Source organism: Stenella coeruleoalba (assembly GCF_951394435.1).
Source record: "Stenella coeruleoalba genome assembly, chromosome: 14".
Classification (NCBI taxonomy): domain Eukaryota; kingdom Metazoa; phylum Chordata; class Mammalia; order Artiodactyla; family Delphinidae; genus Stenella; species Stenella coeruleoalba.
The window spans coordinates 2,796,445-2,821,220 of NC_137160.1; the positions used below are offsets into that span (position 1 = coordinate 2,796,445).

The 24,776-nt window shown below is 53.7% G+C and overlaps 1 protein-coding gene and 1 long non-coding RNA gene across 2 annotated transcripts in view; one reads left to right on the forward strand and one right to left on the reverse strand.

Annotated features, from left to right (window-relative positions):
- MBP (myelin basic protein) overlaps positions 1-24,776 on the forward strand; it is a gene marked incomplete at its 3' end in the record, with an annotated part of 111,907 nt that overhangs the window by 66,608 nt on the left and 20,523 nt on the right. Inside the window, exons 4-5 of the mRNA XM_079942226.1 lie at positions 11,096-11,517; positions 18,054-18,131. Coding sequence (XP_079798352.1) covers positions 11,096-11,517; positions 18,054-18,131 — 500 coding nt within the window. The remainder of the gene's footprint in view (positions 1-11,095; positions 11,518-18,053; positions 18,132-24,776) is intronic.
- LOC307196838 overlaps positions 2,929-24,776 on the reverse strand; it is a 38,084-nt gene continuing 16,236 nt past the window's right edge. The window contains exon 3 of the long non-coding RNA XR_013831242.1: positions 2,929-4,058. This is a non-coding gene — a long non-coding RNA (uncharacterized lncRNA). The remainder of the gene's footprint in view (positions 4,059-24,776) is intronic.

Below are 24,776 nucleotides of genomic sequence, written 5' to 3' on the forward strand. Positions count from 1 at the left end.
ACACGGGGTTTAGACACGTGGATAGATCCGCCTCCGCGGGACCGACATCCCTTCTCACTGTGCTCTCGGTGCTCTTGGAAAGCCCTGGGATGAACTAATACCCCTCACACCACGGCACTGAGCAGTAGCTCAGGGCATCACAATGCAAGAGCGTTCGCAGGGATTAAAAGCTTTATCCCCAAGCAACCACTTTCTAAGGACATTTCATGCCCTGCATTTCGACATGTGTAGACCTTCAGGCCAGAAGGGACTTTGCAACCTGCTCCAGCCCTGCTGTGAGCGATGTTGGCCTTGAGTGATCACACGTGAGCAATGCAGCGATACCGCCTCAGTGCCCAGGACCTGCTCCAGCACCTGGCAGGTTACACCGTGCAGTTGCATCCTTCAGATTCCTCAAACCAGGGTCCCTCGGAAATAAACCAGGACCTGTAGCAAATGATGTCAAATTGTCTCTGGGATAAAAATGTAAAATGTGACAGTGAGACTCAGGAGATCAGATTTTCTTCAACTTTGGAGAACTCTGTAATACTCACACATCCATGTATGTGTGTACGGGTTTATTTTCATGATGTGGAAATGCTGACTTTCTACGTTTGATAGTTTCCTTATGAAACTATCTGATTATTCAAGGTTCATGCAACAAAACCTCAAAATAGATTATTAGAGGCACCCATTGTGTTTAAGTTAGAATTTTCATAAATCAGTCTTTTAAAGTGTCTACTTCTACTGCATGAGAAGATAGGGAATATTTTCCATTTCTTCAGTCGGATACCTTCTAAAATGTAAATGGTGTCTGATTATATGATCATGATAAACGGTCTCAAAACGATATCTAAAAAAGAAAATAAACCAAAAAACTCATGAAAATATTAGCATGCACTTGACTAAAGCAATATATATCTGGGAACAGTTAAAACAGCAGATAAAGAGAGTTTACCTGAGAACATTTCTATAATTGGTGCTTGGAGTGTTTCCTTTATTTCCATTTATCTAATCGTTACGTTACCTTTTCTTAAGCTGAACGATCACGTTCTACTGCCTGAGGATTTTTTTTTAAGTATTTCACTGAATATTTCTTCACTTACGGAGTTTTCAAGTTATTTTTATCCTTAAAAAAGAGCAGTAGCTGACACTAGCTGGTACTGGACTGGCACTGCGTGGGCACTGTCTCAGCGCTGGGAGGCCGCCTGTGAAAAGCAGACATTGTGTGAAGCGGCCCCCATCTCTGCTGCTAGACATTTGACACCATTGTTCCTGCGGCTTCCAGGGACAGACAGTGCTGCAGGACAGATCTGCAACTGTGCCCAAGAAAAGATCTAAAAATAACGTTCTCAGTTACTAAGACGATAGCAAATGTATCGATTAGTTTTTGCATTGTGAGCCGTGGACTGTACCGTCCCCTCAGCTCCTAGAGGCCAGTCTCCAGACCCTGCGCATGGTCCTTCCGTTTCTAAAAACAGCAGCACGCTCCCATCTTTCTCAAACCTGGATGACAGTCTCCCTGACCACCAGCTGGAGAAAACCGTGCCTTCCAGAGGCTCCTGTGGTTGGTGAAACAGTCCCAGAGAGTCTCCCTTTTGCCATAAGACATAACACGATCACAAGTGATACCTCATCATATTCACAGGTTCCACACACTGAGAGAAGAGGGAACAAGGGGTGAGGATTATTGGGACCCATTCTTACAGTTCTGCCTACACAGGCATGAAGTGAATATTGGATGGATGGATGGGTGGGTGGATGGATGGATGGGTAGGTGTATGGGTGGGTGGACGGAAAATGTATGGGTTCTTACACAAGGTATTCCCAAACTAGTTTTATAAACATCATAATAATAGCAACAGTAACAAAAGCCCCCACTGAGTGTTCACTGTGCCCCGGTGCTAAGAACACTCTATTACGTGCACCTCAAGTGCTTGTCACAACAGTGACCTGGGGGAGCTCCACGTGTTCGTTCAGCCTTGCCCATGAGGCACCCAAGGCGTTGAGAGATTAGACCATGTGGTCAAGGTCACATAGCAGGTGGCAGAACCAAATCAAAGCCTGCTGGGTGTGGCTGCAGCAGACTCTGGTCCTGTAGTCCAAGTTCAGTTTAACGCTACCAGCATTGGTTGAGCACCACTGTGTAAAACTGGCCTAGGGGCAGGAGCACCTGTTTCAGCTTATTTGCGCCCCACTGAAAAGCAAGTGTTAGTGGTGCCTGTGATGCCGCCTTCTCGGGGGGATCCTGCAGCCGCTGCGAGTCTGTGCAGAGTCACTGTGAGAATCCCCTGAGGCTGCACAGGGAACAGAACCGGGTGAATACCGGGCTCTTTGGAATCTCATCACCTTGACACCAGCTGGGTACCGTCGTGCAATGGAGAAGGTGCAGACTCGGGGGGGAGGGGTGCCCTCCTCCGGCTCCGGCTCCGGCTCCGGCTCTGCGCGGGGCTGCCTCGCCCGTGACCCCGTCCCTGCTGTGGGAGGGTTTGAGGGGCCAGCTATTTAGAGCAAATAAAAACTATATGTTCTGGGTCCACAAAGGAGGCATTCGTGTGAGATGTGTGGGTTGGCAAGATTCGTTTGTGGCAAAGTTTTAAAGAAATGTCTGCAGGCAGCTGCGGGCGGCCGCATACCTCTCATAGATGCAGAATTTCTGCCGGAGCAGATCCACAGGCCACAACCATGGGCCTTTTTGTTCCTTCGCCCTCCCTGGTGACCCTGAGTGCAGCGTGCCAGGAACAGAAGTATTCCACACACAAGGAGGGTCCTCTTCCCCCGGCCCACGCTGGCAAATTCCAGGGCTCCACGGGCCCAGGGGCGTGGCCAGCTCCCCTGCAGAGAGGGGCCCGGCCCTGCTCAGAGGGTCGCAGGCCAAGGGCCGCGGGTGATTGTAAGGGGCGGCTCCCTCCTGCCCTTCCCCCACCCCACCCCCCGGACCGCACGCCTGTCCCTGTCGCGTTAACGTGAGGTTCTGCCCAAGGCCCTGAGCTCACAGCCTGGTTGTGGCCGTCGGTTTAAGGCAGCCCCTTGAAGGGCAGGCGCTGCAGAGCCTGCGGGCTGCTCCCCGTGGCCGATGCCTGGCCTTTCCGGGCAGGCTGCTTCGGGAGGAAGGACGCTGGGTGTGCGTTCAGGCCGAGCCCAGCAGACCCCATGCCTGGCGGCCGGTGCGGTACCTCCACCCGCAGGATGGAGAGGGGCTGACGGTCCACAGACAGGACAGGCACAGTGCTTTCTTATGTGGCTGGTCACGTGAGATGGCCCAAGATGTTCTTCTGTCAGGTAACACGTATCAGCAGGCCCAGAGGAAAGTTACGTGGAAACTCGACCAACTTCATACCATCAACCAAAAATGAGAATCCCGGCCAGGACTCAGGCCTACCAGATGAAACGATGTCCACCTCCTTTTTCTGTAGCTTCCCTGATACAGAATCTCTGCTTGGCGGGCAGTGGGGGCGGGGGTGGGTGGAGCTGGAGCCTGTTTCTGCAGAAGGAGGCCAAGGTTCTGCGTGGTCACTGATGGGCCGGGAGGGGACGGGCAGGGCAGGCGAGGCAGGGATGGGCAGGGCAGGAGGCTCTGCGTCGGTACTGCGTGTCCGCAAAGCTGCCTCGGGCAAGAATCCTGCAGCAGTAGATCCAAACCATCTCCCCACCACAGGAGCCAGCTGAGAAGCAAAATTTACAAAGGCCACTGGAGGACAGTTGTGTTGTCTATTTCAGTTTCGAGTTCTGAGCTCCTGCCTCCTTGTTCCTGAGCTGTAGGAAACCCAATCACCTTCTCGTGGTTTTCTGGAAATAAGACCTCTTCTGCAATGGGCTGAAATATTGGATAACTTTTCTTTCATTCTTACAACCATCTCTGTATCCCTTAAGTTCTTCTTGACTCTCAAGAAGGCCGTGTGACCTCAGATTTCCTCTTCCCTTCTGATTCAGGTCACCCGCCCTGAAGGGCTTGACCTTGGGGTCACACATTTGCCAAGTCAACTGGTCCCAGTGAGAGAGGGCCTGAAATAGTGTCAGTCGTGCTAATCTACATTTTACGATGGTGTCGATGGTCTCAATGATCTTTAAGATGACATCTGATGGGAAAAATACGGAAGAACAATATAAGTTATAAAGCATGAGTTTAAAAACAGCAAATCGAAGATCAAAACACTAAAGATTTCCTCCATTTTGTGGATTCCACAGTGAGAGTTCCTTCCATCTGTTCCTTAGAAACGAAGGATTCCTATGAACAGTTATGAAAGTAGCACCTTTGGTGCTTTCGGGCTTACGGATTTCTTTTTGGATAATACTTCCTAAAGCGACTATAAGCTGGGAAACCAGGTTGCGAATCACTTTAGGGAAAAACTGTGCAGTGCGCCAGGGCAGCGGGGCTCACAGCCGCTCTAACTTCTGCCCCAGTGCATCTAGCGGAAAGTGCGCAAGTGCCCCAGAGCCCCGTCCCCACTGTGGCTCAGTGCCCTCCCCACCCAGGAGGGTGACCACCCCATTCCATGCAAGGTCGCTGGGGTGCTCAGGCTCTGGGTAATTTCTGCCTCGGGTATCACACGACGTTACAGCAGGGAAAGGATTGGGACGGCGGGGTCCCGGTGACCTCCTGAGCACTGCCTGAGCTCCCAGGAGCCCTGGTGCCGGCAGCTCGGACGTGAACTGTACGAACCCCAGCAATTCCTTAGACAATCGTCTCTGCTTCAGGCCCTATAAAAGGTAACCAGGAAGCAACTTGCGGTGGGCTTCTATGGGGCGTCTATAGCCGGGTACACTGTCTTTGTCAGACCCACCAGGAAGAAGTGGCAGAGACAGTAAACTGGAAGTCCATGGTTTTGAGCCAGGAAAAATCCCTGTGATGGGGGACAGACCTAGCAAATCAGTTCAATTGTGACTTTAGTTTCTGGGTGATTTTTTTTCTTTCTGTAATTTAAAATAGTCAACTAAAATTATCGTCTGGGCTACAAACCTAATTAGATAGGCCACCAAAAACAATTGTTTTTAAAACCAAGCAAAAAAAATGTAGGTACAGCCAGTGAGTCTGGTCCCTCAAAATGAAGAAACAGATTTTATTTTCTATCAAAATATGAGTGGATGTCATGCGGGGAAAAGTGTATATGTATAATATATACTGAAAGCGCCTCTGTGGGAGCTTGTTAGAGGTCGGTGGCAAAGCGAGAAGCTCTGAGGGGTTCAGTAGAGGCAGCATGGTGTTCGGGTTTTGGGACGTCTGCACGGGTCGGGGGGAGTCTGTTGGAACCCTGGCGCGTCCCAGCCCTGCCCCTCCCAGGAGGCCACCAGCAGCGCTGGACCCAGAGCCTCCACTCGAGGTGGGCCTGTGAGGCGTCTGTGGACAGATGCAGCCTCTTGGGTCAAAAAGTGACCTGAAGACATGGCCCGGCCCTTTATTCTGAGACGATGCCTTTCCTGTTCTTTTGATACCCAAATTCCCTTTCTTTCTTTAGTGAAATGTAGGCTAGTACGTGGTAGTTACTTGTTTTCTCTTTATAGCTTAGCTGTAAATAAAATAAAAGCTTCTCGAAGCTCTGGATATGCCAGTGTGAAGACCCCACCCCCAATTTTTACTATTTTACTGGTCTGTGAAGTCTGGGAACCTCCTGTTGAGATGGGAATGATGCCTGTAAACAAAACAAGCCAACAGTGATGCTTTGCAGAGGGCTAAGCCTCTACCACACGTTTTTAAAGTCTGTTATTGGCAAAACCTCTAATTGGGTGAGTGATGGTCATTTTTACCGTTTCCAGTCTCATTAAAGATCTCATCAGCCGTGAAGATGAAATTTTATTGAACTTCCCTGACGATTCCTTATGGAAGGATGATCCCTTACGATCGATCCCTTTCTAATCATAGGAAGAAATGTTAAATTAATTGTAGTGAAGAGAAGAACACTTCTATCTTATTGATAGAAGGTTTTCATTTTGTCGTTAACTTTAACAGACTGACGCACTCACGGAGGGGATTTCTGTATTATGTGTTGTTCTGGTTTGATGAGCGATACAGCCCTGCTCTGAGAAACTGAATACATCCTTTCTATTCCTGTTGACCTGAGAGCCTGTGGCATTTGGAGAAACGGGCAAACTCAGAAGGTGAAGCCGCAGCCCATGCTCACGCTGACCCCCCCGATAGACTCAGGATGTTCCCATGGTGGTGGGAACAGAGCTGCCCGCCTGGGTCAGCGCAAAGCTGGGAAAAGCCCTGAGTTCCAGCGGGACAAGTGCTGTCCCCGCAGGCGCGGCTTCCCGACGAGAGCACTCAGGGCCACAGGACACCGGACACCGAGGGTGGCAAACACCCGACACCACCACGGGCTCCAGGTCATCAGCATCTTTGACAGTGAACTTCCCTGATAATTACGTGCTCTGAGCTTGGGTGAACAGGAGGTGTCACTGACCGCGTACACTGCTCGGTTAAAGGGCAAACCTAGTTACTGGGAGAATGAATAACTCACTGCCCACTCCACCCCGGCCTGTTAAAAAAAAAGAAAAATGCAGAATGGGGGGCCATCCTATGGTTTCTGACTTTCTGGGTCTGGGGTGCGCCTCGGCATCTGTGTGTGTCCTCACGTTTGTACGCACACACGCGTGCACGCATACATGTGGTTTTGACGAAAGTTGGTGATGGAATATGATTTCCATGGCTGTGATGGAAAAAAGCATAAGACACACAGTCTAGGTAAAAACAGTCGTATTTAAATATAGAACAAGATTCACTTCATCATCACAATTTGAGATGATCTTATATGAATATGTGATGTGTGTCGTTTTCTGGTTATAGCAAAAATGATATGGAATCATAGAAAATAATGATTTTCAGGCTTCCTCAACTCAGCTTTTTTGGGTGTTAACAGTCATTAACATATTCTGCCAAGGGCAGCTGATGTAGTAAATTGTGGGCAGATGTATGCGTGCAGGTCAGGGGGAGGGGGGGGAACGGAGCCCTGCAGAGTGCGGGGGGCTTCCAGGGCCCTGTGTCTTGCAGGGAGGGCCCAGGCTGGGCTCGTAGCTCAGGATGGCGGCGCTCTAGGATGTCCCTCCATCTCTCCCGGTCAGTCCCTCTGTTAAACAGAAACGTTTTAGCCATCGGTCATCTGCAGTTACATGTGACCCTGAGAGGCAAAACCTAGTGCCAGTTCAAGCCAGCAGGGGCTGGCGCAGGCTTGCGGGGCGCCCAGCTGGGGATGGTCTGCGGTCGGCAGAACGTAGACGGCAGCTGGGGACCCAGAATGAACATCACCGCCTCCGTCGAGTCCTGTTTCACTTTTCTCTGCCTCGGTTTCCCCACATGAGTAAAAGGGCTGGTAAAACGACCTGCCTCGCGGGGTTGCTGGTATGCCCAGAGCATCAGCGAGCGCTCAGCTTTCCCTGTGGGCTGTGACCGGACACTGCGTTTACCGGAGGGGTGGCCCTGGGGCGCACCCAGCACGCCTGATCCCTGCGTGTGCTGCTGAAACGGGCTCGAGGTGCCGGAGGCCAGCACGTGGCTGCCCCTCCCCGTTCAGGACCGCAGATACCAAAGGCGGCTCGGGGCCCTTGCTGCGGAGCACGGGGGTCAAGCTCAGCCTCCAGGGCCCTTCTCGGTGACGCCCTGCAAGCCCTGTTTCTGGGCAGGTGGGACGCTGAGGACCCACAGGCCCGAGTAATGCTGCCGAGACCTTGGGCTGGAGCCTCCCTCGGGTGGTGACACCTGTGAGTTGCTCTAAAGAGTAAACACCGCCCCAAGGTCGCCATCCTGCTCTGTGGGGGGGTCTCTGAAGGCCCCAGAAGCCACCCTCCAGCCGGTGACGTCCTCTGCTCCTTAGAGACGGTCCAGGGAGCAATTCGTGATTTAATATCTCCACCCCCAGAAGTCCAGTGCACTTCCCTAAGTTTCCTGAGGTCATTTTAGCCATTAGATGGAGGTGGGGTTTTTTAAGACATTTGTGCAACTTCCTGTAGAATTTGTACAGTAATAGAGGATTATAAGTGCATGTTTGGGCAGTAGAGCCAGACCTGTGCCTCTCACGTTGTGCGCTAGAGGCTTTGCTCCAGACAGAGTCTAAAGAACTCTGCCCTGGGCTTTAACTCGACGAAAGCTGTTATTAATCGACAAATTGAAGCTGCCCTTGTCCCGACCCAAAATGCTGCAGATCCACAGATTTCAGCTTCTCCCTGTGCTCCTTGCGTCCTGGGAGAAGCTACTTTCAGGACACAAACGCCCTTCTCTGTGCTTCACAACACCCATATTCAGAGACACAAAAGCCGACTGTTGTGAAAATATTAGCATTCAGAGGCGCTTGTGTTTCGTGAACGCATTTAACCATGTACAATACAGCGACTGTTTCCCCTTTCCATGTGCATTAATTTATGTCAGCCACAGAATCTAAAGCACAGCTTGAAAATCAGGCTCTTTCTGTTGCAACCTATAAATCAGGATTGCATCCCTGCAACAATCTACAGCGTTGCGCCGGCCACAGCATTCTTCATGGTGCTTTTTCACGTTGCTGCGATACAGTGAGGGATTGGATATGTGATAAATATCGGTGTTCTCATGTGGTTCAAGTAACCAGTGGTCATAAAAGACGTGGCATATTTGTAAGGCCTGTAGCGTGGCCGGCGTTAGGCACACCTGAGAGCTGTGTGCACCCTCTTAGCAGCAGAAAAAAGACCCCGGGATCACAGGGTCTGGCTGTTTGCCTGGTACTTGGTCTCCGGCAAACGTTTATGATACCCGTTGGGAGCCAGTTACTCTGCTTTGGAAACAGAAGTCAATATACTGACTGCACGATGAGTGTCACCCACGGGACAGTCTCTTGACCCCTGTGACTTTGTTAAAGGAGTGTGGAATCCCTCGGGTTTTGTTATTTATATATTTGTGGAAGTAGGGGTTGTAGATATAAAAACTCCCCCGCATACATGTAACAAAAGGAAAGATCCTGTTGCAATCATCCCCCAGACACGTGCCGTTCCTTCCTGGCACCCCAAGGACATGACCTTGGCCCTGCGCCCTACCTCTCCCTTGACCATAGCCCCTCCCACCTGTACTCACCCTGCAGGCCGAGCCTTCTCCTCCCTTGAAGTCTGGTCCCACCCACACCCCAGTCCTTGGCTGTCTCTGGGCACTTTCTGCGAAGAAAACCCTTTGCCTCAGCCCTTGAAGCCCTGCATAGTCTGGCTGGCCTGTCTTGAATCCTCCTCCTCTCACCTCTTCCCTCCACCATCCCCTCCCCTTTCCTCCATCATCCCCTCGCCCCCTCCCCCCACCATCCCCCTTCCCCATCTACGCCCCCTCCCGCTCAGCACCTTAAGCCTTGCACGCTCGGGCTCCAGGCCTTCCTGCTTCTCCCCAGGGAACAGGCCAAGCTCGTTCCCGAGGACCCTGTCCTGGGCGTCCTTCTCTGCAGAAGTCCGTCCCCCCCCCCCCGGCCACCCCGCCACCCCCAGCCCCGTCCTTGGCCCACACTCCCGTGGCGTCCAGCGGTCCCCTCCGGGGGCCTTCCTGATGCCCTTACCCTGCTGTTCCCTTTCACACCGTTACTCAACATGAAACTACGCGTTGTGCCTGTGTCCTGTGGCAGCCACACAAATGACCGCAAACTGGGCGGCTGAAAACAATAGGGATTTCTACCCTCTCGGTTCCCAGGTGTGGGCAGGGCAGCGCTCTCCCCGAAGACTCGGGGGGAGGGTCTGCCCCGGGTCACCCGCCTCCCCGTGTTCCCGGCAACCCTGTCTTGTACACACACCAGGCCACGGTCTGCTTCCATGCCACGTGGCCTCTGTGTGTGTGTCTGCGTCCAAATCCCCCTCTTCTCACAGGGACACTGGTCATTGGGTCGGGGCCCACTCTACTCTAGTGAGACCCCATCGTAACTGGATTACATCTGCAAAAGACCTAACCCTCAAATAAGTTCACATTCACAGGAACTGGGGACGAGGATGTAGACACACCATTTGGGGGGGACCTTATTCAACCCATAACGTTCGTTTTCATCTGTGTTCATGCGACAACGACCACATCTTGTTCACCTAGTGCAGGGGACATGACACTTGCTAGGTGCTTGGTAAGGATGGGTGGCTGGGTGGGCGGATGGACGGGTGGATAAGTGGATGGAAGGGTGGTTAGCAGATGGTCGGGTGGATAAGTGGATGGAAGGATGGATGGACGGGTGGATAAGTAGACAGACGGGTGGATAAGTGGATGGACAGGTGGTTAGTGGATGGATGGGTGGATTGTGGGTGGATTGTGGGTGGATGGATGGATGGATGGATGGGTGGGTGGGTGGGTGGTCGGATGCTGCTGGTAAATGCTAGTACATAGATTTCTGGGCAGTTTGATGGATGGATAGTGTGAGTAAAGCCACCTTTGCCGTAGGTAAGTAATAAACTTTGGAGAAGAGCCTAGCCACATGACATTCATTTATACCCACCCGTGGTAACTGAGAGCAAGATGGAGGTGGTGTCATCCTCGAGAGAAATCCTGTGTATTTTTGTAAAAAGCCAAGGGAGGATGGTGCGCCACGTGAACTACCCCGTCTCCACTTAAACTTTCTGGTTGCTGCTGCTTACAGAGGAGAAGCCAAACCAAAGTGTCCTGAACAAGCAGCGCTCTCTCATGCAAGAGGCCTCTTGTGGACTCTGGGTACTAAAGAGTTCTAAACGCCCCATTTCTTTAAGGCATGAATTGCAAAAGGTGTGGGCAGTTCCACTTTCAGCAAGAATGCTAAAAATACCTCTTGTCAAATAAGTGCTCCCAACACGCTTTGCTTAAGCACCAGTAGCCTTTTAGATGACAAACGTGCCGTCAAGGCACCTGCAACCCTGGAGCCCCCCAGGGCAGGCGTGGCAGCACCTAGGGGAGATTGTGTGCCTGGCCCTGTTTGCTCGGGAAGGCCCAGTGCCGGATCTGGAGCACCTGAGACAATTCCCAGGGCCTCTGAGACACAGAGCCGCCACCAGGATGCTCGGGCCGGATGGGCTCTGCCCAAGGCAGTCCGGGGCCGCGTGGAGCTCCTGGCGCCTGCGCACCCTGTGGATTTGATAGGAGACGGCCGGTTCCCCAGCCCGGGAAGAAAACAGCATTGTCCGTGCCCCGCTTTGCACAGCCGTATTCATATCTCACTGTTGTTTGCAGATGTGGACCAGAACAATGGGACCCCCTTGCGGGACACAGCGGTGACAGACTCCAAGCGCACAGCGGGCCCAAAGAATGCCTGGCCGGATGCCAACCCAGCTGACCCCGGGGGCCGCCCCCATTTGATCCGCCTCTTTTCCCGAGATGCCCCAGGGAGGGAGGACAACACCTTCAAAGACCGGCCCTCAGAGTCAGACGAGCTCCAGACCATCCAAGAAGACAGCGCAGCTGCTCCCGAGGGCCTGGATGTGATGGCGGCTCAGAAGAGACCCTCCCAGAGATCGAAGTACCTGGCCTCGGCAAGCACCATGGACCACGCCAGGCACGGCTTCCTCCCCAGACACAGGGACACGGGCATCCTCGACTCCCTCGGCCGCTTCTTTGGCGCGGACAGGGGTGCACCGAAGCGGGGCTCAGGCAAGGTGAGCTCTGAGGAGTAGAGGCGCACGCAGGTCGTGCCTCCCAGGTGGTGTAAGCGGAAAAGGAAGGGAATCTGCAGGTGAACTCAGCCGTTAGAGGGAGTACAGCCTCCGTGCTGTCTGGGGAAACGTGTTGTCCTTGCTGGAGATGCTTACGGGTTCCTGGGAGGGGCCTGGGTCACGGCTTTCGATTTTTCCACCCTCTCTCCCCTGCTCACCAGGGATGCGGTCAGGATGTGGTCCGGGAAAGGAGAACGTTCTGAATTCACATCTCCAGGGTGGTGTGGACGTGGGCACTGTGGTCTTTTGTGTCTTACGCTTGGGGGCTTTAGGGCTGACGTGGCTTCTGCTGCCCCCGCTTCGGGGCTCCACATTGGGCTATTGCCAACGCTTTCCTGGACTCAGTGCCGCTAGCTTCGTGTTGCTTTGCAACAATGATGTGATTGAGGACTTTGGAACAAACTCGAAATTTAAATTCGCCTTGAGCAGACGTTCTCCTTTGTCTGAGTTGTTTAGGGAAATAAATGAGTGTGAGGGATTAAATGAGTGCGTCTGTGAATCAAAACTGTATTAGTTTGTTATTCCATTCATTTGAATGTAGAATTTGTGAAGTTTCATTATTTAAATGTTCTGTAGATAAAAATGTGTCACAGGAGAAAACTGCTCCTATTGTGGTCCGTTTGTGAAAGTGGCTTCTGGACTAGATTGTGAAGAGATCATCTGTGGCTGCTGCCTCACTGAAAAGCTAATCCCCAAGAGGCATTCCGATAGCAAACACATGGCACGCGTGGCACCTGGAGTTCAGAGTGTTGGATGGCTGGGTGATTTTGGAAGGAGTGAGGTTTTTCAAAAAAGTCCCTGGTTTATTGGGTGTGCTCACAAAACACCTAAGATGCAGCTTTGCTCTGGCTGTGCCCTGTGCTTATTCTGAAAGGCCTTTGGGAAGTTGTAAGGGGCTTTGAGTCGAGTGTGGAGCAGAGGCCCTTTCATGGTGGTCCTATAACATCATCAACACTGGGGCACTGGGAGTTCAGGAGTTTCTCGAATTTGCTTTAGTCTCTAACTACAGTTCTTAAAATCAGTGACAATCCTGAAATGGTTGGAGATAAACACAGATGTCAGCTGCGCCTTTTGTGTGGTGGTAAAGGAGCGCTGAGCTTTCGGGGACCTGCTGGGAGCTGAGATCTGTCACGTGACACGTGGCAGGACTTCCTGTGAGTAACTCCATGTACCTTTTGTGCTTATAGAATTCATTTTCTGATTGGTTTCTTCAGTGTCCTGTACTTGGGGGCAGTCTTCCCTCACCCTGAAATGTGGGTCCTCTCACCTATTTCTAATGCCGATTTCCACCCGAGGTGCTTTATCAAGCGCGGCTAGCAAACCACACCAGACCCTGACTGCCTCATCAAGTCTTGTTATTATGCAAAGCACCCCGTATGCATGCTGCGTCGACAGTTTTGAAACCTTAAACTATTCTGCTTAACCCAAAGAACAGGAAAAATAGATTTAAACTGTGCAGAAGAGATGAAGCAGTTGGATATAGCATATATTGCAAAACAAGCTTCATTTCGGTGGTAATGGGTTAAGTTAAAATCAAATCGTGAAAGCGTTTATGTCGACTGTTGTGACCTCATCTCAAAATGAATATATTAGACATACCTGTTTTTCTTCCTTTATGTAAAAGTACAACCTTGACTGCATCAAGTCTGATATTCTTCAACATTTTCAAAGAAAAGATTCCAGCCTCAGAAGTAGGCATCCACTTCACAAACTAGTCTTGCTAGGTTATCAAGGATTCAGAGAAATCAAAACATTTTCACAGGATTTTTAAACATAAAAACAATGTTTAAATAATGGATTTAGAACTTTTGAAGTATCAGTTCTGTTCACTACTGGATGTTGAGTAAAGAAGATTTTCGAATGAGCAGCCTTGCCCTTTGATGCCAAAGAAATCCATTAGAGTTCGCATGCAAAATCGTATCCGTAGTTGCTTATTGCAAACCCAGGCTAGGGATACATTCCTGTCGAGTAGCTTTGCTGAAAGTGCGCAGTGGGCCTTACTGGCAGCCTTACTCAGCTCACCTGTCTTACTGTGGGTTCTTTGTTCACTTTTAAACACTGGAGGTGTAAGCATAACACACTCTACACCCAGTGACACACCCGCAATGGCCTAGAAGCCTGCGGTATTTATTGGTGTGGGCTTATTTTTTGGTTTTGATCTTATTTTTGCTTTGCTGTGTTTATAAATCAGGAGAGCCCTCCTTGTATTAGGTGCTAGAAAGGTCCTTTGGATCGAAGCGTGTGAAACTGATGGGAGCCCTTGGCTCCCGGAACAGGGGCTGTTTGTCGCCTGCCCCCCTCCTCCGAGGGCACGTGGGGTGGCCCCTGGGTGAGCAGCGGCAGCGCCCCCTGCCCTGGGAATGCACCAGCACACCCTCCCTCTGTGCGGCCGGGAGTTGACATTCGAGCAAAGCGCTCACAAATTCCTTGAGGCGGCATATACTTTCGAGAGAGCCGTACATGAAAAGTGCATTCACGAGACCACGCGCCTTTGTGGCAGGAAGAAAGAAAGGCGGAGTTGTTGCCTTTAAGAACCAGGTTTCCAAGTCCCTGGAACCTGGGGCCCTGTGAGGAATGGGCGGGTGGTCAGGACGGAGATGCCACTGCGTTTGGTCAGTTTTAGCGGGTGGAGGGGGTCCCCTAAGCTGCCCCACCTACCCACCTGTCAGACCCGCCGCTCCGGGGCCAGCGCTGTACCCTCAGGCTTAACAGCAACATCGTGACCCGTTAGCTTGGGCAATAGCCAGGGTGGCCGCAGTGATGTGACACCCGGACATCCCCCAGTAGGGACGCAAGGGGACAGGCCTGTACCGCCGTCCTCCGCATCAGTCTACTTTCCTACAGGTGTTTTACGGCAGGTTTCTGTGCTGGTGGTTATCCCCGTTTTCCTCTGTTGACTCCAGTCAGAGCTGCACTTACAACCCGCTGCTCTCAGCATCCTGTCGTCAGCATGCAGCACGACCTCCCTGCCTCTAACCTTGACTGTGTGGGCTAAGAACGCTTGCTGTCAGTCAGTGCCCCGGGGTCTAAGCAGTCTTGCAAGTTAATCACAATGTCCTGTTTCCTGCCTTGTTTTCCACTGCATTTCAATTTCACTGAACACATTTTAGTTCTACGGTAACAACTCCTCACCGTTACCATGGCACCCTAATGTTAGAGATGTATTCTGTAACCCCCCGGGGAGGGGGACAGTTGGAGGTGACAGGAAGGACAGGGCAGGCAGTGTCTGAGCAGGGTGCCCCGCCCCGTGTGAGTCTAGCCCTGAAGTCGGGGGCCGGCGGAGCTGCACTCGCTCATTTCAGCCGAGTGTGTCCACTCACGATGCAGCGATGCACGAAACACGGATCTCAGCTAACGTGCGTCTGCGCGGCCACGACCCAGCCACTCAATACATCAGTTTGCCAAGAGTCTTTCTAGAGAAAGATCCCTGTACGCTGGGTACATGTGTTTCTGCGCCCAAACAAACACTTGTTGAGATTTCCTACAGGAATTCCTTCTGACGTGTCATTCCCCTGATCAATTAGGGAGCCATTACTGCTCGGCTCCCAGCGCTGTGCTGTGTCCTCCTGTGGCCTCACTCCTCCGCTGTCCTTAACCAGGCGCGAGGGAAATCGGAACGGTGCGCCCCTGTGTTGGCAGCCTTTGGCTGCGTCCTCTGAGTGAAACGTTTGTAGATTATGTTGATGTATTTAATGCTGATTGCCTTCTGTGATTGTATTCCGATTTGATTTTGTGATGACCTTTTGCTTTTTATATATTTCTTCCTTTTTATGCATTTATTAAACATTTTAACAGACTAATTGCATGTGATTTTTTTAAGTTGTCTTTTTTGGTGACCCTCCCTTTACTAAGCACACGGTGTAACTGGTATTTTCATGACCTTCTGACACAACAGGTGAGTCTGGGGGCCCGAGCACACCCTTCTGCGGACTGTTCTCGTTCTGCCTGAGGCTTTTACTGTTTCTCTCAAAGCAAAGCACCGTCCTGTACACGTTGGGGGAAATGACTGTATTCTCCCCTGTGCCTGGGACATGGGACCCTCAGTAGCATTTACTGAGTGATTGATTGATTGAGCACAGGAAAGACGGCCCCCGCCTGGGCTCCCTGGGAGGGTACATACCAGGGGGTAGAAGAAACAGCAGAGAATCTGAACGTAGAGGCAGGCTGGTTCTTTTAAGGATGACAGGTAGTTTGTGAAATTGAGGGTAAGTTCGGGGTTGCTGGTGAACTAGAAATAAGTGCAGACATGGGATTAATTTCGATCTGTCTCCCATTCGTCTGTGCCCGTACCCTGCCACCAGACCCTGTCCTAACTCATCTCCTGTTAAACTCACTTCCATGTTATGGTGTTGCTTTCCATCATCGCTGATGTTCCTTTCGGTAGAAGGCACAGGCAATTCCTACCGGTTGGTGGAGAGCTTAGCTTGACATCTGAGGGAATATCTCATCATTAGGGCAAGAAAACACTCCCTCGATCTCTCGTGGAAATCACTAAGTATGGATTTAGCATCCCAGAATTGGAGAAATCTCTTCTCACACTCTGGTTTGATAGGTTATCTTAGAGTTTTTCCATTATGGACATCACCACACTCTTAAGCACTCGGGAAGCGTCCTGCTCCATGAGAAACAGTAGTAGGCGGACAGGGTGACACGCGGCTTCCAGAGGAGGCCTTCCTGCCTTTTCTCCTCCTGCCCTGCGGGTGCCCCACTCCTTCTGCTGGAGATGCTCTCCCTTTGATCCTGAGCACGTCTGGACGCAAGGTGGAGAACCTTCCTCTGCTCTCACACAGACAGACAGAGCTGTCTTCCGTCCTCCTGCCACCGCAGGAGAGGCAAGCCGTCAGGGAGGCATCCGTGGGCCAGTCTGTCGCCCAGGGGGCCACCCCATCTCAGAGCCGTGGGCCATCCCTGCCCCAGGCTGCGTGGCCAGCGCCCAGGAAGCCGGGGTGGCAGTAGAGGGGCCTTAACACCAGCCCCCAGAGCTGCCTGAAAATGTCGCAGAGAGATTGACCTCTTCATTAAGAAGGGATGTGGTCTTAAATAGAGGACTAGAAAATTCTTTGCCTTTGGACCAAGTGTAGGCATGGACCACAGACCATTTTTGAGAGTTTTCACCCTCAGTGGGGACAGCCTGGCCTCATCAAGGCAGAGAATCCACAGGCTTATCCACTGAGGTGTGCTTCTAAGCAAGTACTCAGTGGTCTTATTTAAGTACCCAATACCGTGCATCAAAGTCACCAGTACTTCTTGCTAGTATTGAAATAGCCTCTCCCAAGCGGAGACAATTGATTGTGCACAGCTAAGTACACGCTCACCACGGATTTGCCTCTGGAAACCCTAGTGTGTTCACTTTACAGTAATATTTCTAGAATGCATAATATTTTCCTGTGTCATAACTACTGCTTATTTCCATGCATAACCGACTATTAACCTGGTTTTTAAAACTCCATTTCATCTGTAGCCAATGTAAGACATCCCTTGAAACCTATTACACTGATTTCACCTCTTGACCCCTATGAGGCTCTCTGTCTCTGTCTCTGTCTCTGTCTCTCCCTCTTTCTCTCTTGCCATTTTGCTATGGCAGGTCAAAAGAGAGGAACTTCTTGCAGGCCCCTTACGTTGGTCCTGTAATACTATTCTCTCCACCACATCCCTCAACGTTGGTTGATTCGGCAGAAACTGTCTCGTAGCCGATAGAACAGAGAAAGCACGCTCAGTTAGGAGCAAATACTCTTCAGGAAGATTTATAACACTAGAGTTCAGGCTCGTTCACAGCTCATGAAGCAACTTCAGGTCCCTATTAATATTACTATTAAGCTCCTAAATGCCACCGACAGCAAAGAAGAACGGCCGTGAGAAAGCCTAACTCCAAGTGGTCGGCTAGGATGCCTTCTGAGCGCTCTGTTGCTCTGGAAGTGGTCCCCTTCTACTGTGGAACAGACTGAGGGGACCCAACTGAGAGCCACAGGTAACCGCACAGAGCAGGAAAGACTTCTACTTGTAAATCCAGAGCAGAAGCTAACACACTTGCTCTAAAAGAAAAATAAAATAAAATAAAACCCCCCCGAGTGTAAAATCTATTCCATTACAGACTCAGAAAAGCCCTTTCAGCTCTTCACATGAAGCTGCCTTGGAAATCGTACATGTCTGGTGCCGGCAACATTTTTAAGGAAATTTGGTCACATAATGAGCTATAGGCCCCCAGAATAGACTCCTGGAAATAACTGTTCCCTAAACCTTTCTCCTTCCTCCTTTCTCTCTGTCGTCCCTCCTCCTGCCCCCGAGCCCTCAGGGGCTGTCCCCTGATATCTGCCCTCCCCGTGTCCCCTGAGCCCCGGCCACTGGCTGGTCCATCCTCCATCACCGTCACGTGCCTCATCCTCTAATCTTCACCCTCCGCTCGCCCGCCCTCCTCCCTGCCGCCAGGAGCTCACCCGCTGGAGGACATGGACTCAGTGGCCGCTCTGTCCCTCTGGCAGGTCCCGTGGCTCAAGCAGAGCGGGAACCCTCTGCCCCCTCATGCCCGCAGCCCGCCCGGGCTGTGCAACGTGCACCAGGTAAGACGGCTCCGCCCGGCGGCCGCGGCCATACCGCGGGGACGGCGCAGGCGCTGCCAGGGCCTCGCTCCCCCCCACGGGAGTCTTGGAAAGTCGCGTTTGTCAGACCGAGCAGGGCAGCTCCTGAGGGGAAGCGAGCAAAGGAAAATGTGCAAAGACGGAAGGGGGGGTCCTCGCGAGGGATGCGCGGCCTCGACTGGGGGTCCCGCCCAGACGGAGGTGGGACCAGGGTGAGGACAAGCTCCTGGAGCGAGCCTGGCCCCCAAGGTGGCCGGCAGCCATGGCCTTGACCCGCCTGTGGTCCCGTCTCCTCCGAAAACCGGCGCCCAGCGGACACGGAGCGCCCGCCGAGTACGAGGTGAGTGAGCTCTTCCAGGCGCCAGCCCAGCTGGGCTTCCCCGGGGGAGGACCTCCTTCCCGGCTGCCCCTCGGAGCTCGTAGGGACCGTAGGGACAGCCACGTGGACGGCGGGCTGGGGCGACCCCGGGGGAGGCGCGCGATCAGCCCGGGTCAGACTCAGCTCGTGGGGGGACACAGACCCGCCCGGACCTCTGCTCTGGGACCCCAGCAGGCGCTGTGCCCGGGCATCGACCGGCCTTACCACCTCGGGAAAGCGCAGGAGGTTGAAACCACGTGGCACGCGACAGGAAAGCTAGTTCTGACTGAGCCCCGAGGGTGAGGATGGGGCCCCAGGAGACCCGCTTGGGGATCTTCCTCTTCAAACGAAGCAGAGGGGGCCAGGGGAGCAGGACCCAGGCAGCCGGGAGCTGTGCCCGCAGCTGAGCCCCACCGCGGAGCCCTCTGCCCCGCACCGGACGGTGTGACCACAGGGGCCTGCGGGACCGGCTGGTCCCAGGGGAGGAGCGGATCCGTACGACGTAAAGGGTCGGCTCCCGGACGTCGGTCCGGGGGAGGCTGGCAGAGCGGCCGCAGAGCCCAGGGCCCGAGCCCGTCGTAGGACCCAGCCACGGGAGCGGTGCCGGGGCCGCTGGCTGCCGGGAGGGACTTGCCGTCAAGCCCCCTCGGGTGGGCAGGGGCGCATCTCCAGGTGACAGCTGCAGTGGGGCTAGAGGGGTGCTGCCGCCGAGCGCGGGTTTCACGGGAATCGCGTTTCAGTTGTGACCATCGTGCTCACCGGCGCAGAGGGCCCCTCGGTGGCGCCTCAAAGCAAACAGCCCCATCCCCGGGGAGGTCGAGAGGGCCCCGTGCCCCTGGAGGCACACGACCTCTGGGGCCCTCGGGCCTTGCCTGGTCCAGACTCAGCCTCGAGGAAGCCAGGGCTGGGCCCCAGAGGCCTTCTGGGGGGCCCTGGGCTCCCAGGCCGAGTGCGGAGAGCTGGGGCGGACGCTCCCTGTTTTCTGGCAGCGGGGATGCGGGCATGCAGGCGGGGACCCACGTGCTCCTTGTGCCCGAAGCCACTGGGACCCCCGTCCTCTCCTCCATGGGACACGTCGCCGTCAGAAAGCAGGCCTGCTCCACCAAGAGGCAGAGACATTGCCAGAAACCCCAGATGCAGTGCAGGGCGGGGAGGGCCAGAGGCCAGGGCTTTGGCATTTGGGGATGTCAGGAAACTTACAGCAGAACGATTCTTCTCTGTTGGTGGAAGAAGGGCCGCAGCCCCGCCCTCCACAGCTTCATCCCAGACAGACCTCTGTGCCCGCACATACACAACTGGCCAGAAATGCACGAGGTCCACACAGCAGCCCCAGGGACGCAGCATGGGGGCCGGGCGTCCGCGGCCTTTGCCTTTGCTGTCTGTTCACTGTGTCTTCCTCCGGCACGCTGCATTCTTCAGTATTTCCAGAAAGAGCTTATGTTTCTCGGAGTGTTAACGGCCCCGGACACAGGAGAGCACTGAAGGGCCAGGTGGCACGAAGTGGTTTGAAAATACGACAAAGGGCACATGGAGTGGGCTTGCGGAGGGGACAGGAGCCGTGGGGTGAGGCCACGGCCGGAGGGGTGACGCAGGGGCTGGGGATGGCGGTGCAGGACCACCGGGCGGCTCGGGACCGAAAGCTTCCTCCTTCTTCCCCTGTGGTTCAGAAACTTAAAGTCGGTGAGCGATGTCAGGCTGGCGTCCTGCACCCGGACCTCCTTCTCTCTGTCTGTCTGTCTCTCCGAACAAACACACCAGGAAGGGTGGGAGAGCCCCACCTACTACACGTCAAAGAACAAGTGGGCTCAGCACTGTGGCTGCGCTTCCAGGACTGGGTCCACTGCGAGGAATCCCTTGATTCCAGGAGCCTGAACACTTCTCTTGATTCTGACACAGGGCTGACCTTGAGGGCTGGAAGAGGACCATGGAAGACGTGAAGCCCGAGGCCACGCATGAAATAATATTTGATACCCAAAAGCAAGCTGGGAAAGCACGAATTCCAAGGCAGAATCAAGGAGCAAATATACAACAGGGAAGACAGCTCCGTGGGGAGACAGGCAGAGCCTTTCCTCTGGTTTCTCCATCATGTCACCCTGGCTCCGCACGGCTGGGCCTCTGGAAACTGCACGACCCAGAGCGCCTGGCGCCTGCGGATGGAAGGAGCTGGAAAGGTGCCCAGGGCGGGGAGCGCGGAGCAAGTGCCTCGCCCGAGTAAACGCCGTCCCACCTACACCTGCACGTCTGGGCCCTGGAGATGCAGGAAGAACAGAGGGGAAAGCCCCTGTTCCCACGCCTGTCAGCTGCTCTCACTGGCTTCCTTAAGCCCCTCTGCCTGCATCCCACAAACCCCGGGAACCGGTCCTCGCGGCCTGGAGAGGACACTGCCTGGATGCCCGGCCCGGGAGGTGCCCAGGGGTTCGTCCAGAGCCGCCCTGCCCGCTGTGATCCCCCAACCAACTGTCCCCAGGATGCTCGGGGGGTAAGGAGTCGGACTCTTAGCACCTGGACAAGCACAGGGTAAGGATGGAAACACGCGTGGGAGGTCTGAGTCCACTGCCCAGCCTCCGTGTGTCTGCTTTGAGCCTCCTTTCCTGGCCTGAAAAGCACACCAACGTCAGAAATAACCGTCTGTCCTGCCGACGCCCCGGGCCCCCGTGCTGATGGAGAGAAACATCCGGAAGCTGCCGGCGCATCGAGGGCGCGTCAGGCCTGCTTCCCGCAGGGACCCTGCGAGGCTGCCCCAGCTCTGGCCGTCAGCTCCTGGGTTCCTGCTCTCAGGCCTCAGCTTCCTCACCCAGAAAGCAAAGGGGTCAGAGTCGGCGACTGCAAACATCTCTCTGAAGACTGAGACTCCATGGTTATTTCCTCAAGTCTCCAGGGACCTGCCGTAAGCCCAGCCCCGCCAACCCCGAGGTGCTCAGGGTGACTCCGTGCCTTAGGCTTGTGGGCTCTTGTTCTGCTCCCGGGAAGCACAGCCCCCAGAACCCAGGCATCACTCACATGGAAGGCCTTCCAGAGGCTTCCCTCGTATTTAGTCGTCAGGTTTTCTCAATAGATTTCTTCATGATGCCCAAGCAAATGGCTCTGACCAGAGCTGGGTGGCTTTGATGGGTCCTGGAGGTCTGGCCATGGGGACCCAGAGCAGAGCGAGTGGGACCCTGCCCACCTGGGCGGAGGCCGACTGGCGGTCGTGGGGCCGGGCCCCTCCTGGGGAACCATGGTCTACTCCCCCCACCCCTGACGGGCTGCCCCCCAGTGCAGCTGCGCCCGGGCCTGCAGCCTTCACTTGCAGGAAAGACTGTTGCAACTTGGCTTTTCTTCCAAAATAATCTTCCGGACTCCGCATCCCTTAAAGCACTTGCTGTCGCTCTGCGCGAGGAGACTCCTGAATTCCAAGCCGAGGCGTCCGGGCTTACGCCTCTGCTGAGCTGTTTGATGTTAACGCTGGGAAGTCTTCTGCGTACTTCAGACACATTGAGGCCTTTAAAAGTGGGTGCCTGGGAGCAAGGAAAACAGTCGGAGCGGTTAAGGCCGACATCTAACCTGTCCTCCCGCCGTTTTGGAAGGAGACACGGGAGGCCTCCAAACCCACGTTCAAGAGCGTCGCCCTCGGCACCAGCCCAGGCGCCCTGAGTTCGGGAAATAGCGGTGAGCCTTCCCTGCGGGGACGACGAGCCCAGGCCTCCGGCTGTGAGCTCTCCAGGGCTGCCCGAGACGAGGAGGGAGGAGCTGCCTTATGGGACAAGGGAGGGTGGCCTGGGCACCGCAGAGGGAGCCTCATGTCCCTGGCGGGACGGCCCAGGGGCAGCCGCGCATCCTGTCTGGACGAGAAGACGGAGCTGTGGGTGGAGAACACAACGGTCTGCGGTGTCCTCGCCGACGTGGCCGCAGCTCCCAGCTCTGGCCGGGCCCTTGTCCACTGCACTGCCTCCTGTTCCACCATCCTGGCCCGCTCACCGGGGTGACAGTGGAGGCCAGGCCTCGGAGCCCCGCCCGAGTTTAACCCCCCTCGGGGGCCACGCAGCCACCACACGCTCACTGAAGGAGCGGACGCGCCGGCTGTGACATGTGACACTGACTTCCTGTGTGCCAGTGTCCAGGGTGACCTCATGACCACATCCCAGGTTTCGTTCTGTCCTTGCCAGGAGGCCTCTGACCCCGATCTTTGGACGGCCGTCCCGTGGAGGCAAAGCCATCGGTGCAGAGGAGGCCGGGGGCTTCGGTTTCCTCGTTTCCGGTGAAACATCACAGAGGAAACCAGAAGCCGCCGTGCTGCCCGCAGCCCGCTGCCTTCGGCTTCACAGGCTGCTAAGAGGGTCAACTCTCCAGCTTGGAAACCGGCCCCTCTAACCACGGGCCAGGCAACAGCCCCAGCTGAGCGGAGGACCAGGGATGACCCACACCTCCGCACAGACCGCGCCCCGCCAGCCTTCTCACATGCCAGTATCTGAGAAGAAACGTGTCATCAGAACAGGCAGCAGGTCACCGAAAATCTCCACCTCAATGAAGGTCTGCCTGTGAATCTCTCCCGTAACTGAGAAAAGCCCGCTGCTGATACTGCATGGCTTTCTCTAAAGAAAGAAAAAACCCACGGCTTTAATTAAACTCCTTCGAGTCAATGATTCAGGAACAAACATATTCTTAACCTTGCCAAGGGCAAAAACGTAGGGCAAAACCGCGTAGGTCATTCAGACAGAAAAGAATTCTCTCCAGATTGCAAAATCTAAACGCCTTGACCTTGCCAGAAAAAATCTAATGCTCTCTCTTGAGGCGTATTAGAAGCTGTTTGACCAGAAATGGAGCAATTGCTTCCTCTGAAAAACATATATACACAAAACTAGGAGCATGCCCAGAAGGCCCAAGATAACCTCGTGATCCAGTGATTTCTGGGAACGGCCAGAGAGCACCGTGCGGTCAGGGTGTGGGGATTAAAACATGCCGTGTTCATCAAGACCGGCTCTGAAAGGGGGAGACTCATAGCTCGAAGAGTTTCCAGCCAGATGTGTCATGTCTTCCACAGGCCTGTGACCTTTGGGTCACATGCTCTAGTCCAGAGTACTTACTTTACTGGCAACTAGCTCAGCACCTGGGCCAGTCGCCACAGGGGCATAAAGCTGCCACAACCCGTCCTTCCAAAGGGCTAGAAGGGCAGCCAGACAGGGCAGCCACGGATAAGAGTCATTCAGCACAAGATATGCTGCTGCCTCTTTCAGTAAGTCCTTAAGGAGGACAAATCACCGCAACAAGATTTCTGAGGGCGGTGAAGGATTTTTATAGACCATCGAAAGAAGTGTGAAGCAAGAGGAAAAGGGCAGAAAAAGTATATCCGTTTCACAGTGAACTACGTGTCGTGGTTCTTAAATGTAAAGAAAACAATACGCAAGAAGCATATTTGGTTTCCTTACCACTTTCACAAGGAAAAAAATCATTTTACTGATCCCAAGTCTTGCTCTGCTGTTCTCCCTTATTGTCGGCAGTTCAGAGAAACAGCGACACCGTTATGGTCTGTGGTTCCAAACAGGTTAAAGAGATGAACCGCTGAGCTGCCTGGATCCGGGTCTCTTGAGGGTGCCACGAAATCAAAGATTGCTCTGGCGGAAAAAAGGAGAACGCAAGTTCCTCTGCTCCCCGTGTCTCTGGACCACTGGTGAAACCATCTACTAAAGGCGTGTATCCTTAATGCCACGTGGCGGATATGTGCACAATTCTGTCGTGTTCAACGTGTAAACTGAAGGATTAAGTATCAAAGATGTTTGCTCGTTGGATGGCTGGTTAGTTGGATGCTTTTAACCACATGAACAAAATAGAACGTTGCAGACAGTACAGTCCGCTTGGATTGAGGCATAACTTTTCCATTGAAAGTGGGAGCTGATCGAGCCCGTTTTAATTACGTAGAACTGCATCCTTCCAAATAACAATGAACCTGAAAAATCTCATCTCTCTCACCAGACGTGCCGCACATTTGTCGTATCCAGTCACCAGTATTTACCAAGATAAGTAGGAACTCGTTTTCTAGTAGAGCAGTGATTACAGCTTTCCCAGTTCTCTAGATATTAACCGACATCTCTGATTGATGCCACCGAGAGACACTAATTTGTTTTTCTTATATCTGAGCACATTTTTGTTTCTAGCGCACCACGCCTTCACAGCTTAACAGGAGGTAAGTCTGCAAACTTGGAAAAAGTTCTTCTCCCTTCCCTTTGGTCACGTGGCTGGCCCGTGATTTCTCCACCTGCTGCTAGGGTTCGGTTTGGGACATTCCTTCTCAT